Source organism: Meleagris gallopavo, chromosome 23, assembly GCF_905368555.1.
Source record: "Meleagris gallopavo chromosome 23, MGAL_WU_HG_1.1, whole genome shotgun sequence".
Lineage (NCBI taxonomy): Eukaryota > Metazoa > Chordata > Aves > Galliformes > Phasianidae > Meleagris > Meleagris gallopavo.
The window spans coordinates 5,470,166-5,488,023 of NC_139426.1; the positions used below are offsets into that span (position 1 = coordinate 5,470,166).

A 17,858-nucleotide genomic window follows, 5' to 3' on the forward strand; every position below is an offset into this window, starting at 1 on the left:
GACGGAGGGATGTTAAAAGCCGCGTGGCTTCCAAGGTGCTCCGAGGAGCTGCAATGGAGCTGTTGGAGAAGAGATGGAACATTGCAGACACAAGAAGTGAGGCTGTAGGATAAAAATCCGGGGCGTGTTTAATTCATATCACACCGAGATTGAAGTTTCTGAGGTTGCAAGGCTGATTGTTCATCGAGAAAGTTGTTACAAGGAAAAAACCCAAAGGTTCATTTATGCCCAGCCCTGAAATACAGCCTGATTGCTGAGCGTCCCTCAGTGGGCACAGCCAGGTGAGTGCAGTCATTCCGAAGCTGTGGATGAACAAATTGCTGTCCTTTAACACGAAACTGACATTGCTGTGTTGTTATAGAAGGAATGATAGGTGCTGGGCAGAATGAACGCTTGCTGGAAGCGAGGGAACAGCCTCCAGTCTTTAACAGGAAGTTTTCAGTTCCTCCTCCCATTGCTGTTTCTGTGTGCACAACCTCTGCCCCCAAGTCCATTTCCTCCTCCCATAGCTCCCATTGATGTGGCAGCACCGACAGCCACAGGATATTGCCATCTGAGCATTCCTGAATGCAACAAACCAAGGACAAACAGAAGGACATACAGCTTACTCACTGCCTCTCCTGCAGGACAAACTACATGGAGTGACAGCAGGTGTTTCTAGGAATTACATTATGTTCTGGACTTGCGGAGAAGAGCAGAATTCAAGTAAATAGTGGAACTAAGGACACTTGGAATTAGAACCAGGTCTCAAATGTACCATGTGCAGGTAGATCATCCATTGCTGGATGTCAGCGGCGAGGTCCCATAATGCTGAGATTCTCCCACTTCATTTCTGGGGCTGTGGGCCCAAGAAAGCATCAATTTCTTGTGATTTATTTCTTCAGTCACAAAATCTGCATAGCATACATTCCCTTATATGCTGAAGTTGAATGGATGAAGGACATCCAGGTAATACATGAAGATTTTCATAAAGCCAAAGAGGCTCCATACCTAAAGGTCATCAATAAGTCACCCTAGAGTCAGCTTAGGAAAGGCCAGTTTAAGGATTTCCCAAAAGATTACGGGGTAAGAAAGTCAGAGCTGTTTAAAAAGCAGGAAGGAAAGAGCACAGCACAACAGTCATCTTTTAGGATAGAGAACAGGCGGCAATGGGGTCACAGGAATCAGTGCTGGGGTCAGTTTTATGCAGAAGTTTAGAAAAATCATAGGATGATTTAACTTAGAAAATCATAGAATGACACAGCTTAGAAGGGACCTTAAAGATCACAGAGTTTCAGATCCCACCACCAACTCAGGCTGCCCAGGGCCCCATCCATGATCCTGGGCACCTCCAGGGATGGAACATCTCTGGGCAGCAATGCCAGGGCCTCACTGCCCTCTGAGTAAAGAGTTTCATCCTAATATCCAACCTAAATCTCCTATCTCTTTTGACTTTAGAACCATTCCCCCTTATCCTATCCTCCCCTGTCTTGGATGGTCTTCTGAAGTCACTTGTGCAAGGACAACAACTCTGGGCAGCCTGGTCTGGTGGTTGGTGACCCTGCCCATGGCAGAGGATTTGAAACTAGATGGTCTTTGAGGTCCTTTTCAACCCAGGGCATTCTACGATTCTATGAACAACAACATATATATATCTCCTCTTCTTAAACGTGTGGTTCATGTCTCCAGATCTCCAGCAGAACACAGTGAGGTTAGAGAAGATAAGTTTGAGCCCAACTAAAATGACCAATGCAATGAAGTGACTTAGATAAGAAATATGAAATGGTAGGAATGCAGGCTTGGATGCTGGGGAGGATACAGGCAAGAATCATTGAGGCAACTCAGCACTGCATTACATTCTGTAACACAGGAACTAATGGCACTCAGTGCAGTCAGTCAGAAGTCAGCTTAAAAGCAGTATCTAAGTACTCCTTTATACATGAGAGGTAACTGTCTGTAATCTGCTATCACGGGGTGGTTGTGGAGGAAGATTATACCAGAAAACTCAAAAGAGATGAAAACACCAAGCATTGGCAACAAGAGCACTAAAGGCTGAGACAAACTTCAGTGTTCTCAGTCCAGTTCCAGCTGATGCTGCAGAAGTAGGAGGAATGACAAGAGCAGATATTAACTGCACTGATGTGCTCTCCCTAAATAGCACAAAGATAAAATATTAGGCAACTTGCACTTAGGTGAGCCTGGCCTAAGGAGGTGATTTTGTGCTTCTCTATTCCTTTTGTTGGCTCTCAGACAAGACCCTGAAGTTGCACTGCTGTTTTCACAGTCCTCTGCCCAGGATAAAACTACAAAGAAATTCTTTTTGTGGTTCCTTTTTTTTCCTGACTCTTAAGGCACACTTTGTCACCCTGTTCATTTTCCGTGCTCCTGCACAAAAACATGGTCAGCACCACAGCATTTACAGTTATCAAACATGCAGCATTAAAAGACCTGAAACTGCGTAGCACGGGGCAGCTGACCACAAAACCAAACAGAATTATTGTTGAGGAACAGACATGCAAATCAGTGTCACTGTGATGAATACGAACAATTCTAAAACGAGCAGATATTAACGTTCAAGGAAATAATTGCTGTGTCTGTTTTTTTGTTTGTGTTTTTGTTTTTGTTAGAAACCCAGTTCTTTTCCCTGTTGGCACAGCCCTTCACCCATAGTTCATTTAGCATCCAAACATTCAGCCAGTCTGACTTCAATCAGAAGAGGATGTTTTCTGCACTTAGGAATGATTTCATAACCATAGAATTATAGAATGGCTTGAGAAGGGATCTCAACAATTGAAGAAAAGTGAATCAGGCTTAAAAACAAATAGAAGGATTGGCCTAAAGTACAATGGAGAACAAATGCGAAACATGGCTGGGTCTCAAGATTAACTCAGAATTCCATCCAGAATTTTCAGAGCTAATAGGGGTAACCATTTTAATTCCATCCCTTCATGCAGAGAAAGCAAACTGTGAAACTGGAGTTCGCATCCAGAAGTCCTCTGAATTCTGTCACCTTGATTCCAGTTTGTTTCCAGCATGATACTGGGGAGAGCAAGGAAAAGAGGAAGTATTTGATGTCAACCAGTGGTTTGGATGATCCTCTCATTAGTTGGATGAAATAAGTGGAATGTTTTTGGCGCTTTAGTTTTCAGGTTGTGTAAGACATTCTGGTTTTACCTCCCTCAATGTAGATTCAGGCTTAGTGTCACGCTGGATGTTTTTGTAGCTTCACACACCTTCTCAGCTGGCCATCACTTTTCAGTGGCTGTGGTGGGGTGATGGAATTCCTTTCCTTCCTCTTCCACAGGAATCATGACATCATTCCCTGGAAAGACCTCTGTCTCCTGCTCTGGATAGTGCATTGGCAGTTCCTCTTCTATCTTTTCCTGGATATCAACATCACTTTCATATCCCCTAGCAGTACAGTTTTTGATACCAGGCGTTTTTGAGGACCCCACGATAACAGTATCGGCGTTCATGATGAATATTTTTCCTGAGAAAGGAAAAAAAAAAAAAAAGAAGTAACGCTGAGCATAGGCAACAACACTGCTGTTCTTAGAGATGGCTCTTTGTCGTGCAAAACTTTGACTTGGTATTCAGTTCTTATTTTCTCCTTTTGTTTATTCAGACATATGCAGATCAAACCTCTCTCAGGGACAGTTGAAAAGCTATTTCCCAACATCTAACCAAAGGATGTTGCTCTTTTGGCAGCTTGGAATGAGAAATACCAAGAGCTTCCACCTTCCTTCTTATCACCAAACTCAGCCAAAGCCCACGGCAAGCTAATCTACAACCTAAGTGCCTTCCACAGGCCCAATGAGTACCTTCTGGGATCCTGGTTAACCTCTTCTGCAAAAGACAGGCCTCCTTCCCCCTCTGCTTTGCACTGTTGTGAAGTAAGTACCTAATTCAGAAAACTAACACAGTGGTTTAAATCTAAGTTAGAGAAAGAGCTGCCCTGGGCAAGCTGATCTGCTGGGTGGCAACCAGCCCACAGCAGGAGTTGGGGCTGGGTGGGCGTTAAGGTCTCTTCCAAGCTATGCCATTCTAACATGGGGGCTACGTTCCAGCATTTTACAGGCTAGCAAACAAGTTTTGGCTTTGCATGCCCACGTTTCTTTATGATTTGAGCCCATTCTGACAGACGGCATCTTTGTAAGCAATACTGAGAGGACTGGAACAGGAGTAAGGAATGGTAGTGAGTTCTGCTGTTCCTTTCTTTCAACTGTGACTCCACAGACAGCTTTCTCCCTCCCCAGACAGGGAGTTAGCATTTTGCAAAAGCCTGTTCTTTGAGCTAGTCAGGATAACAAATCCTTGCTGGTCTGCAGCAGCGAAAACAGAAGACACGTTTTCTGCTTCTGCTTTTCCTTGTTCTTTCTGTGCTTTGTCTTTTGCCTCCCAGAAAAGCAGGATTTTCTTAAAGCTGGTTTCCAGCAGCCTTAAGAAAACAGTCCTGGATCAGCTTAGCCATTTTTAAGTCTTTGGATTTGACTCACGCAGAAAAATAATGATAATAACAACAATACAAACCAACTTGATTACATCAAGAGGCCACGGCCATCTCTGTTAGAAATTCTAAATACTTTTCCAGCTTGCCAGTAATTTCAGGATGATATTGTATGCCCAGGGTTGAAAGAATGACAAGGTAAAAAAATGAAAATAAATTAACACTCACCAATTTGATTATTTGTGTGGTCTCTCACTTGAGAATCAATGGGGCAGTCTGGGGCTTTTCCATTGCTCTGCATCACTTCAGTCAGACTCAGAACAGGATTACCTGCTTTTTCAGCACCGGAGATCAAGTTGTTGTTGGTTTCCAAAGGGAGGGTTCTATCAGTTAACTCCTCCTCTTCTGGACATTTGTCAGTGGTCAGTGTGATCTTCTGCCAATACAAAGAGGAGAGCAGAAAGAGTCAATGCAAAAACAACACAGTGAAGTCTGCAACAGGTTGACAGAATCTTTCTGTGGCAGGCAGAAATAACAGAACAGTACCACTGTCATGGGGACTGAAAAAAAGCAAAGTGCCCAGCAGGTCTAGGAACTTCAGTTCCCTTGAGTTACGTTCCTGTATTCCTTGAGGCCATATTTGAACATAGCCCAAGTCATGAAAGTGGCAGTTCCTAATTTGTCTCATCTCTGCACCTCAATGATCATGGATTACAATTCCAAATAAAAAGGCTGGCCCTTTTTAATAGGACACTGAGAAAGATCATTGATTATTTACATTGGAATGGAAAGTGACCTGTTTTGGAATACGGTTGACACTTACTGCATATTTGTCCACTAGATCAGAACCTGTAATGGAAAGACGAAGAACTGTCAGAAAAGAATTCATAGTAATCACAAGAATATTAATTGCTTTGAAATATGACCCACCCATGTCCTAGACTCTACAGCCCGACTCATCTGCATTATGCTCTCTTTACCACTGAGGTCACACCTCCTTGAAGGGCTGAGGTGGTCCAGGGACACGTTGCTGCCAAGCATGTGAGATCCTGCTCTCCCCAAAGCCCTTTGTGCCCACACCCATCGCTTTCCACACACCAAAACCAGCATTCATCTAATCACATCTAACCACATGATGTACTGATTAAGCCTTCTAAATAAGCAGAAGACTCTCTTATTAAAGTAACAATAATAATATGCAAGGATGGAGGAAAGAAACACTGGGGGTGTTCAGAGAGCTGTGGGTGCCCCATCCCTGGAGGAGCCCATGGCCATGGATGGGCACTGAGCAGCCTGAGCTGGTGGGGGGCACTCAGCCCATGGCAGGGGTTGGGACTGGATGGGCTTTAAGGTCCCTTCCAAGCTAACCACTCTATGATCCCATGATTCTGTATGAAGCTAGATGCTCCTATCTAGTTTCATTCTGATGCACAGCCACCGTTACCTTCAATATGTCAGCTCTATATGCTGCACAGTAACATTTTTTTATTGTGTAAACCAAGTGAGGAAGGAAAGATTCCATTTTGAGAAAATTGAGCTCACGTGAGAAGTGTTAAGTCATATTCCTGAGTAAATAAGCAGAAATGCCCCGATGCAGAGCAGTCAGAAATATCCACCACAATCAATGGAGATGCTAAGAGATTAGTTAGCTGAGCAAAATGTATGCACTGTAGGGGATCTGTATAGGTTGCTATGGCGAACATCCATATTTTTATTTTATTTTATTTTATTTATTTATTTATTTATTTTGGAACACATCTCCCAGATCTGAGCGCTCAGAAATGAGCTGCGCATTTTTCCAGCAGCCTCCCTGCTCGACACATCACCCAATAGTGCCCATGCAGTGGGGAAGAAGAGCCATCTAGTGGCTTCTCACATCCACAGTCTTACCAGCCTGCAGAGGACTGACTGCAAGTTCCAAAAACTAAAGATAAAAGGTCACCACCTCCTATTTCCCCAGCCAGTTTGTAGCATCCTCCTCCATACATTCACGGCTACTTTAATCCGATGTGGCCCTGGGCAGCCTGACCCAGTGTCTCATTTAGTGGTTGGCAACCAGCACAGAGCAGAGATTGGAACTGGATGATCTTGGTGTTGCCTTCCAACCCAACAATGAAAATATTCTCCAACGTGATGGAGAACAGTTTGCCTAGAACCCTTAACTGACCTGTCTTCACCAGGCACTAGGAAATATCATCTCCCCTCCTGTCCTCTGTAACATTTTAGGATGCTGTAATTCCCAGGTGGGAAGATTAAGCAGCATGTTATGTACCACAGTTTTAAAACTCACGTTTTTGCTTGAGGATGAGGATCCGTTTCTTGCAGGCCTTCCATTGCCAAAATGACAGCATGCCCACAGGTAGCACCATCGCAGAGAGAACCACTCCCCAGAAAACAAGACCTGCAGCACAGGAGGAGGAAAGGGAGAACAAAGAGACCAAGAAAAGGCAGAAGGATCAGTAGACCTGTGTGTTTGCCCGACATCATTTCACAAATTGTAGGGGTTACGCAGGAAGCTCACGTACTACTTTCACTAAAGATATATCTGAATAAAACGTGCCAGATAGAATAAATCCTTTCTGACCTCTTGTTGTTGTCTCTCCCTTGGCTGAGGTGGGAGAAGTGCTAGCCAGAGCTTTCTCCTCGGGAGTTGAACTGGGAATTTTGGTTGTGGCACTTGAAAGGACACTAGCAAGGGTCACCAGGTTTGCCGGAAGCTTCAGTACGTCAGAGTCATTTGTTTCATTGCCGGTTCTGATGGAGGAAGTGTCTGGGGTGAGGTAGGAGGGCAATTGGTCCATGCAAACCTGATCATGGGTGGCATTTCCTTTGCCTTGCGCTACTTTGTTCAACTTGGCACAGCTGGGGAACAAAAGAGAGAGCAGTGCATCAGCGCTAGAAGCAAATGACACGACATTGTAAGATTTTCCATGTGGCACATGCCCTTTTTGGTCATGTTTATACCACATGCATTTACTGGTTTTAGTCAGAAAGTCATTAACCTTCTGCTCACCCCTGTGGCACTGATTCTTGACCCGGATGCAAACTTGCCCACACACAGAATCCCACTGCATTCAGTGAACTGAAACTGAGGCAAGAGAGATCCCTTCCTCCTTCCAGCACAGAGCTGTGCAACAGCTCAAGGGCTCAAAGCTGTCCTGCTGCCTCTCAGATAAATCTGTCACTTCTGGCACAAAGCAAAGATCCCTTTGCGTCCTCTATAAGCTTTAACCAATCAGTTTGTCACTTTCAAACACTATGGACTTACTCCGTGTGGGGTTTGCAGATGTCAGTGCTGGAGCTTTGGTCGGAGAAGGTCCCAGGAGGGCATTCTTCACATGAAACATCAGTCTTTGAGGTGCCTGAATAAAAGCAATGACAGTGGATGGACTGGTCAGAATGAATCAACTCCAAGCCTATGGCCATGATCAGAAAAGATAAAATAAGGAGGAATTCCTACCTCTGATTTTGACTCCAAAACCGGGCTTGCAAGCAGTGTGCTGCTGGCATCTCATGCAGGTGTACTTAGCAGCAGTCTGGCAAAACATCCCGGGTCGGCACTCACACACACGGCTGGAATTGAAGGAGCAGGGAGCCTTCTCCACAAGGTCAGATTCTGCAGGGAAGAAACAGATGGAGTAACAAAGGATCACTCTGCAAGCAAAGGGGTCAAAGCTGAGCAACACCAGTGCAAAGGCTCGGGAAGCAGAACGGGCTGCTGGCACTTTGTAACAGCACTTTAAGTCATGAACAACTGGAGAAACCTGTAGGTGATAACAGCAAACCAGTTACCTTTGGTGCATAAGACACAAGCATCACATCGTGGCTTTGGGGATTCGTTCAGGTATTGCTCAGGTCCACATCTCATGCAATCTTCATCTGGATCCACAGGACATGATTTCTTTTTAGCATAGCCTGGAGAAAGAAAGCCAAAATGTGGAGATAACTGTTCAAAAATAGAGGGGAAAGCCATCTTGAAGCATTGTCAGCCTTAAAGCCAAAGGAACTGGGAGGCACAGCAGTTAGCTGTGAGCTGGTGGCCTTGCCAGCGGGTGGAAGTAGTCACCAGACAGTAAGGAATGATGGCAGCTGCAGAAGGAAAAGCTAAAACAACATGAAGACTGAGCTAAATGCTTAACAGGTGACAAACAGAAGAAAAATGAATCTCAGTTGCAGCACCAGTCCACATCAGCCAATCACAAAGGGTTAATTGTAGGAATGGGAGAATAGCAGGAAAATAACTCGCCTGCTATTCATTTTGGCGAGCACAGTGTAGGAGCACAAGTCAAAACAGCCACTTCCTATTTGGCCCTATAAATACTACCAGACAAGCCCTAACCACATCACTCCCACCTTCTCAAAACTGCTTTTCTAAGACTGTTCTTTTGAAGGCTGGAGCTGATTGCAGAAGTGAAATGTTTGAGAAATGTGGGTCATGACAGCTAGCTGCAAACTACATCTCTGCTTTTCACAAGACCCAGCTATGACATCCATCATAGTGGGAGCTTTTGAAGGAGAAAAGAGCTTCTTTCCCTGGGAGTGGCATAGAATCTCTGCCCCTTTTGTTCTTCTACAGGAGCAGTTTCTCCATCCCTTGGTCTTGCTTACTCATCCATTTTCTGAATGATTCTGGTGGAGTGCACCAAAACAGTACAGGAGATCTCTGATGTAAGTGCATGCAAATGCACCAAGCACTAACCTTCTCTTTATAGCACAAATAAATGTCAAAAATTTCCCTTCTGAAAAAAAAAAAAAAAAGGAAAAAAAAGAAAAGAAAAGGGAGAAATAAGTGAGAAATAAAGAAGAGAAAGAGAGAGGAGGCCACACTTGTAAAAGAAAAGATTGGTGATGGTGCAGTACCATAAAATGCCCCGTCCATCGAGGGGGAGTTTCAGGCATTTCCAGGGCTCTTATCTCATAGATGTGTTTCATACTTCTGACCTCATACACCCCTGAGTCACAGCTTCAGGCAAAGCTCTCTCTGTCCCCTGCCACGTGGATATTCCACTTCTCACATGAGAGGCTTTCTGAACTGTTTTGACTACGAGCACAGTGACAGATTTTCTGCACCGTCATTTAATACTTTGTGCCTTTGGTCAGAAGCTAAAATCATTGCACTATTTCATATCCTGGGGCAAGCAGAAATTAGTTGTTGGACCTGCCTAATTCTGGTTACTTTTGAGTGTCAAACCAGCCAATAAAAAACACAGACCAAATTCTAGCAAGCTGTCTTGTTTGCAATTTAAAGGCAGTTTGCATGCAGACCCAACAAGGCAGGGAAGAAGAGAACAAATTCACATCTGGATCTACTCCACCGCTGTCATTTGTGGAATTGGACTTTTCTGCAGGGTCAAAAAGCAGTTCTGTGATACATGTGGTTTGTACACAACCTGTGAGAAAGGCTCTGTGAAGCACCAACATACCTGAAGGACACTGGTAACAGCACCTTCCTGATGTTCCATCATAGAACCAATTCTTGAGTGTGTCACAGGAATGAGATGAGGTGAATGGTGGCTAAAAATTGAAGCAGACAAAGACACAATTAGTGAACAATTAGGGCTGTATGAAGGCAGATCCCAGCATCTGTCTCTGGTGATGGGGTTACAAATGATAAAGTCTACAGGTTTTTGAAAGTCCAAATGTTTTTAAAAGCAACCAGACAACCATCGCCCATAAACTTCGGCAAAGATTGGAACATTCAGCATATTTAGCCGTCATTCAGTGTGTATCTTCACTTAGTGAACTCTTTTGTCTGAAAGTGTTTTAAACACCTGACAGGAATATTGCAGCCCCATCCTTCCAGCAAGCATTTCAGGACTCAAAGAAATGAACTCCTGGCTCCATATGATGCAAAGAGGAATGGCACTGCTCCATAAAAGTGCTTTTCAGCCAAATGCTCCAGAAAAAACCATAAATCTCTGCTCTTAAAACACTCCCATCTTTTCTTGAGGAAAGGAATTTTAAGAAAAATAATACAAACAGAATCCCTAAATACCTGTGGTAGCTTTCCAGCTCTGTATACACTGGCACTAGAAGTAGTGCCATAGTCAACATCATCTAAGGCTTGCCAAATCCTTAATCCACAAAGCTAATTCTTTAAGTGTATAGCTGCTTGTATACTGGTTCTCCATATCCTGTGCCCCTTGTTAGCCCTTGTTATCCCATTCTGAAGTTGTTCTTTCATACTTTGCTCTGTTTTTTCGCTCTGCTCGTGCTCACCTTCACACCATTCATCAGTGCAACAAGTCAGTCTTCCTGTTCAGTTATTTACACCTCAAAACACTTGAATTTAGCAACCTAAAGGCGTGGAAACCAACAAATCATTTTGCTTTTAGCCTGGGGACAAATCCTACAGTGAGAACAAGTGTGCTCTGCCTTGAAATGAAAGCTGCTAGTATTACACAGTGAATGAAGCCCTTATTCAAATAATTAAACCCATCTCTTTCACTGAGTGAAGGTTTTCATTAACAAGCCTTGATATGATTATACGACCAAGACTTAAAAGCCACAATAGCTCTAATATTAGCTTAGAAAAATTACTCTGCAATGATCCCACCTTCTGCATTTCCTACCAGCCTTAAAAAAAATTACACCTGTTGGCAATATCAGGAAATGGCACAATGCAGGGGTCGCACAATGTGTTTGGATACAGGGTCATCCAGGAGTGATTTCAGAGGTGGAAAGTGGATTGAGTGATTGATAAAGTGGATTCCTTTTATAAAGAAAATTCAGGCAACAACAGCATCCTGGCCATACCTAAGTCATCTCAAATCACTTCCTCTTCAAGATCTATAAGATGTCACCACAAAAACCTGATCTTCTCTTTCTGGTTGTTTTAGAAAACCAACGCTGGCTTCAAAAGATGTTGAATGTTAAATCACAATGGGAATGGCGATCTTGAATGAAATACGCAGCACATAAACACAGAGCTTATCGAATTGCCTCTCTGGGGTTTAAACAAAGGAATAGGGCCTGCCTACAAGCATGAAGGAAGAGCTACTTATCAAAATGTGATCTTGTCTATCTAAAACATTGAAAACATGCGCTAAGGATCAGATCCTCCTCTTAGTTACAGAGATACAAATCCTACTTATCAATTTCCCCTGGTGCCAGTGCTGTGACAACTTACTGAGGCAACTACACATAAACAGTGCACAAATCAGGCAATGATGCATGTGAGGGAAAGCACTCAGCACTTTTCTCCTTCCACAAGAGGGCAGCTGAACCCTACAGCCAACAGCACCCTACAGCCTACAGCACCCTACGGCCAACAGCACCCTACGGCCAACAGCACCCTACGGCCAACAGCACCCTACGGCCTACAGCACCCTACAGCCTACAGCACCCTACGGCCAACGGCATCCTATGGGCAACAAAGGCAGTGAGGCACTGCACAGTCTGCCCAGAGAGGTGGTGCAGGCACCCAAGGTCAGGGAATGGGGCTCTGAGCACTGATGGAGCGGTGGGTGTCCCTGCTCAGTGCAGGGGTTGGACCTGATGGCCTTGAGGGTCCCTTCCAACTCACTATAGACCTTTTCAGTGATAAATAGGGTGCGTGCCAATTGGTGATATCAGTCATCAGCTCATTGTTACCTTTATTTTTCATCTCTAAACCATAAAGCTAAAAAAACAAAAACAAACCAAAAAAGAACCCTAAGCAGACAGGCTAGCTATTTGCAGACAGCATACTGTCTATTAACCAAGCTCCCATATACATCTAGCTTAAATGTCCAACATGATTTAAACAGGCAAAAATGGCAGTGTGGAAAGGTATGCATCACTACAAATGGTTCTGGATCTCCTTCCCAACACACAGAAAGCTTTTCCTAAGCTCAATTTCAAATCTTCATGCATCACATGGAATAAAAAGCCTTGTTGTAAGACCAACACTTGCCCCAGACTCCTGTGGGTTTGTGGGGGAATGAAATAAATCATTGCCCAAAGGCAAAGAACACACTTTGAAGAAACGGCAGAGGTGAACAGCCCAGCACTCAGAATGCCTTCCATAAGCACCTTGGTCAGGAGAGTATCACACAGTAACCAGAAAAGGCAGAGGAAAAGCTAATTGTCTCATTACATTGTGGTTATAAAGGAATCTGGTGACAGCACAGACTGGTTCTGTTTAAATAAGGGAAATTCTGAGCAAAATTCCCAGCAGTGGTAACAGTGTTCACCTCCCCAGCATCGATGCAGGCTGAGCCCTGAGCTGTGCTACCACCAGCTGATGGAGCCTGATGATAGACAAGAGAGGAAGATTTTAAAGAAAATGCCCCCCCTACCATGCCTGAATCAGAATGGGCATCACCCAAAAGAAGGGAAGGGATCGGGATGCAGTGAGGGGAAAAGGAAAGAATTCATGGTGCTTTATCATAGGAGAGTTCAGGAAGAAGACAGCAGGAAGGAGGAGCATTTGTGTTCTTCCTACATTTGTTGCCAAAAATCTCAGCATTAAGACATTTCTAATGTATTTCTGGTGCTATTTCTTCTTGCTCCAGTGCACTTACAGGAATGGTCGATTAGCCAGTAAGAGAATATTCATATTTTTGCCTCTTCCTGCTTATACTGTGGGAAGGATTTCCTCCTCCTTCTGGAATACCTTAAGAAGCACTGAAGAGTGTGATATAAATCATGCTTATCTGCAACGACCACATGGCTTTTCTTTATCGAGATCTCCAATAAATTTTACAGAACAAACGGATGTTAAGAAACAGACTGAAATACAGCAATCCTGCTAAGTTATATTCAAATTTTTTAAGAATCTTTTCCTCTTTTGACTGTTCCTTTTTCTTATCCACTCTCTTGTGTCAATCTCAAGACAGAAACAGGATTCAGCAGATTTGGCCAGGAAAATTCACAATTTGAGCACAATTTCACTTTTTAAGGCAGCGTTAGTACCGTTGTCCCATTGAAGCAGATGGTGCTAAGAGGCTGAATTTCACTAATCCGTGCATGCAGGCAAAGAAAGGCTTCTGATTTAGCAGGAAGATGACCGTAGATGTCTTTCCCAGCCTTTATGATTCTATGATTCTACATCTTGTGAAAGAGAAGACTACAATTCATGCTTAAACATGCTCGGATTGCTCTACAATTGGATGGGCTGGGATCCCTTGGCTTTGTCATTTCATTGACCTACCAGGCCAACATTGTTGTTGGGTTTTTCCTTCTTTAACGTGCTGCCAATGAAAGCCCAGTTGAAAAAAAAAACAAAAAACAAAACCAAACATATTTGACACAAAGCATTTGGGTTTTTCAGCGTTTCTTTTTGACAATTTCTACAATCACATTTGCTATCCCAATTTAAATAACAGTCATTGCAAAGATGGTGCTGAATTCAGCGGGCTAGTCTGCAATTCAGTCATGACAAGGTTTGACTCATTTATTTATGGTCTCTGGAGCTCACAAAGCTGTGCTGAGGCAGAGCAAGAAGTCAGCTTACTACAAATAAGCTGTAAGTCAGAAAGAAAGTGTATTATGGTTAAAAAGAAAAAGAGAGAGAAAAGAAAATCTACCAGCATTGGCTGTTCTAGAACTGACTAATACTGTAGCAAAACAGTCGGCTCTTTTTCAAACTTCTATCCAAATTCTGTCAGCATGAAAAAAAGTTGATCATGAAGGATTTCAAGTAGTGAAGCTTCACGCTTGTTATTAATGAGAGCTAGCTGAAAATTAAAGTCCAAACTCAGCAAGGTTGACATAATCCAGGTAACTGAATGATTTCACAGCGAGTCTGAATGCTGACCATGAGTAATAGAAAGCAGAATTCATTACTATCCTCTTCATTTTGTGAACTGACCAAAGTGATGGCAAATAGCAAGAACTAATTAAAGCAGCTGGCGTTCAGCAGACCCGATGTGCTGACCTGAATGCTCCCCTAAGAACTCCTCAGGGAGAAGGGACTGCAAATTCTGATCCTAGAGAAGAAGGATCAATGTACTTCAGGAAGGAGATGGTGGCAGGGCAGAAAGGACCAGGGGAGGTAGAGCAAACTTGCCACGTGGGAGGGGAATTTACAGCTAAAGACATTAGGCAAACTCCTACTCTTACTGTAAGAGCCATGAGGATCTTTTTCAAACTTCTATGTAGAGGACTTGGTTGTGCTCAAAGATCTAATCAGAGGCAGTTTCTTATTAAAAATCTCCAATAGCCCTTACGATGTGCTGCACCATTCATTTACAGACAGGTATCTTATATGAGCACATGCTAATACTTCCACCACAAGGAAAACTTTCACCACAATTTCAGGATCCAACCCAGCGGGCAGTCAGCCACCAGTTTGACCTTACCTATGCAAAGAGCCTCATATGACTGATCTTTGGGGTTTTTTTGTTGTTGTTTTTTTTTTTTTTCCACGCGTACCTGTGTCAGCCAGGGAAATTACCTGGATTTACGCCAGGCTCCGGGGGCTCAATGCCACACGATGCAATGGTGAGGAGGGGGAAAGTGGGGCGGAGTCGGGGAGCAAACACACCAGTGCCTCAGATGATGTGATTGGAGCTGGGAGCTAACTTGCATCCACAGCTTTGTGTGAGTAGCATCCCGTGTTTATTCTGAGTTGATCTGATGCAGAAAAGAGAGCCCATTCATGGGAAAGTTGGTGTCAAAGGGGTGGGCGGATGTAAAGAGGAAGGTATTTTATTGTTTCGTTTGCCTCTTTACACCTTTCATTTTGCTAGACCTGACTCACATCAGCAGAGCGAGCCCGAGCAAATTTCTGTAAGGAATGTGCCTGGCACAGAGCATTTGGCTCTCAGGGCAAAAATGAGAGATATTTATTCGAAGTAAATGAGGTCAGCCCCACATTCTTATGAAATCTTTCCTCATTTCCTAGCTGGGATGTGCCTGGAGGTGCAGTAATATTAGCAATACCAAAAAAAAAAAAAAAAAAGACTCAAATCATAGCTGTATCTGCTGGTCCTGCCTGCAAAGTTCCCAGAAAGGGCAAACTGCTGCTTCGTGACAGCTCTGCTTTCTCCCTTTATCACCCATTATCACCCTTTATCACAAAGCCTGTTTCTATGGATGCTCACCACCCTGCCTGCAACTGCTGGGAAAAAAAATCAGCCCAGGGTGCCCCCAACCCTCTGCCAGATCCTTGGTCCTACAGGGCTGTAGGATCCCCCCCTTACCTGTGGGGCTCCCTGGATGTCCTGGAGAAGCAGCAGGAGCCACAGTCCCAGTCTCAGGCTGCAGGAAGCCATCTGCAGTGGCGTTAGCTTTCCTGAGCTTCCAGCATTGCAGGTCAGACAACCAGGTTGCTCCTCCTGAAGTCTGGGACCCTCCCAGCGTCCAGTCCAGCCTTGCTCAGTGTCTGCTCACTAAGTCCAGGGCCACTCCAGCTGTTCAAGACATGAAGGCAACAGATTTGAGACTCAATCAGGCTGAGAAAACAATTTGGAAGGAAGCAGGAGGGGGCTGCCCAAAAAAAGAAAAGTTAAAAAAAAAAAAAAAAAAAAAGAACAAAACAAAACCACTTCAATTGCTACTCCCCGAGCTGTTGGGTTTCTGTGAGTCAGATGCATGCATCAGGGCTGTTACCCGAGGATGTGTCTGGCTGAGCAGTAATGCAGACTGCCCCTATTCATCTGAGGCATCGTAGGCTGTCCTCAGAGCACTCCCCAAAGCTTTGGTCCAGGCAAGAGTCCAAGCCCTGCCCTGTCCACTATCAGAGCAGCAACCAATCCTCGAGAGACTTCTCAAGAAGAAGTGCAGTGTTTCAGTACAGCTACCTTATTGCTGTTGAACCAAGTGTGTGAAAAGTCTGAACCACCACCTTTAGCTTCTGCATGTTGCCATTTAAACACCAGTATATCGTAGAGCATCCTCATGAATCCCTTCTTCCTTCCAACCCATGTGAAATCAGTTCCTGCTGCTGGCAGTTATCCCTTGCAGGTGTATACTTGTCGTTTTGCTGCTCTGGATAACGTTTGGTGGCATGGAAAGATTTCTGTTTGTTTAAGGAGACATGCAGCCTTCTTATCTGCTCTGAAAGTTTTATCAAAAGTAAAAGTTACCCACTTCAAAAAAAGGCAGACTGCCTTGAAAAATCTCACTGAGGTGCCCAGGAAAACGATGAGGTGTATTCTCACACCCATGTTTCTGTGCTTCTTTTCACCCTTATCAGCAGAAAGAAAAAAGAAAGAAAAGATTCAAAGCAGGATAACTGGTGATTGCATTGCCAGCTTCCTCACTGCCACTGAGACTGAGAGGCAAAGATGAGAGCGTTCACAGGGACCCAAGGATGAGGTACATATCAGCTCCAACTCACTGCTGTAACCCTTTCTTTCTCAACAGCAGCACCTTATAAAGTCAAAATAGGCATTTTCTGAAGATTGCATGCTGCATTCTTGAGATACACTTTTAGATATAACCTCCTTTCACCACTTTATCAGCTTATTTCTCGATGTCTAAGTGTTCCTTGTTAGAAAAGCCAACGTTAGTAGATATGCCTTTGAGGTCTAGAGACAGCTAAGCATTTGAATGCCCAAATACCACGTTCTTCTTTTTCCTAATTAAATAACGGGCTAGAAAACGTCTTAATCTTGTGCAGTAATACACCGTTAGGCAATGCTCACAGTTTAGAAGTGCTGTTTCAAATGCCACCAGAAGCAGGTGAGGAGCCTGTGTTTAATAGCAGCGTTCCAATCTGAATACGTTTTTCATCTCAGAGTTGGTGTGTTTTGATCTCAAATACAGTGATAGGGGCTTTCCAGCAGGAGCCCTATCAGTAAGTGGCACAGAAGCATCTCAGCTTTCAAACAAACCCATGCTGCCATTCTCTAAACGTTGCCTGGATTTCCTAGAAAATAATCCTCCATGCAAGTTTGAAATGGTAATAGAATTGAACAAATCGAAGCAAACAAACAACCCCATTTCTCTGTTCTTTTGTCAGGGGATGATGCCTACCAGATAAATGGAAAAGCCTCGATGAGCACGCTATTATTAATTAAAATGCTGATTTGATTACATGCATCTCTCTCTAACATCCAAAATCTCCTTTTGTTGTAGGTGTTCAAGGTAGAAATGGTGAAGATAAAGTTACTTGGAGTTTTCTCTTTCAGCAGGTTAGCCAATATTTAGCTAATTTTCACCGCAGCTAACTGATCTGTGCTGCTCATCTCCATGTGCTGCATGGAGCCAAGGGGTCAGAGAAGATCCTGTAAGTCAGTTTCTCCAGTGTCGCTGGAGACGTGGGGCAAAAGAGCACATGGAACCATAAGTAATGGAGGTAACCTACAAGAAGTCTCTAACTCAGACCCAAGCCATTCCTTCAGCACGTTCTGTGTGCTAACAGAGGGAAGGAAGCACTGAGAGAATACTGCAGAAGCAGCACAGTCACACAGTCTGAACAAAAGCTCTCATGGCATTTTCTAATGTTGAGATGGCTGATTTTAGTCTCATAGCACAGCTCCTCTGCTCTTAAATACATAACTAG

General features: G+C 43.9%; 1 protein-coding gene across 3 annotated transcripts; it reads right to left on the reverse strand.

Annotated features, from left to right (window-relative positions):
* Positions 1-110: 110 nt before the first annotated feature.
* TNFRSF8 (TNF receptor superfamily member 8) lies at positions 111-16,069 on the reverse strand. Of its 3 annotated transcripts, none has more exons than XM_085242628.1 (11): positions 15,962-16,069; positions 15,553-15,762; positions 9,850-9,940; positions 8,219-8,341; positions 7,887-8,042; positions 7,695-7,788; positions 7,011-7,288; positions 6,717-6,827; positions 5,250-5,275; positions 4,655-4,862; positions 111-3,469 (listed from the first exon to the last, which is right to left on the reverse strand). In XM_085242628.1, exons 2-11 carry the CDS (start codon positions 15,622-15,624, stop codon positions 3,228-3,230), a joined length of 1,401 nt encoding a protein of 466 aa, XP_085098754.1. In that variant the 5' UTR covers positions 15,625-15,762; positions 15,962-16,069; the 3' UTR covers positions 111-3,227. The 3 variants fall into 3 exon arrangements, with proteins under 3 accessions (XP_085098754.1, XP_085098755.1, XP_085098753.1); XM_085242629.1 differs by having other exon boundaries at positions 15,898-16,014; XM_085242627.1 differs by lacking the exon at positions 15,962-16,069 and having other exon boundaries at positions 15,553-15,869.
* Positions 16,070-17,858: the final 1,789 nt, after the last annotated feature.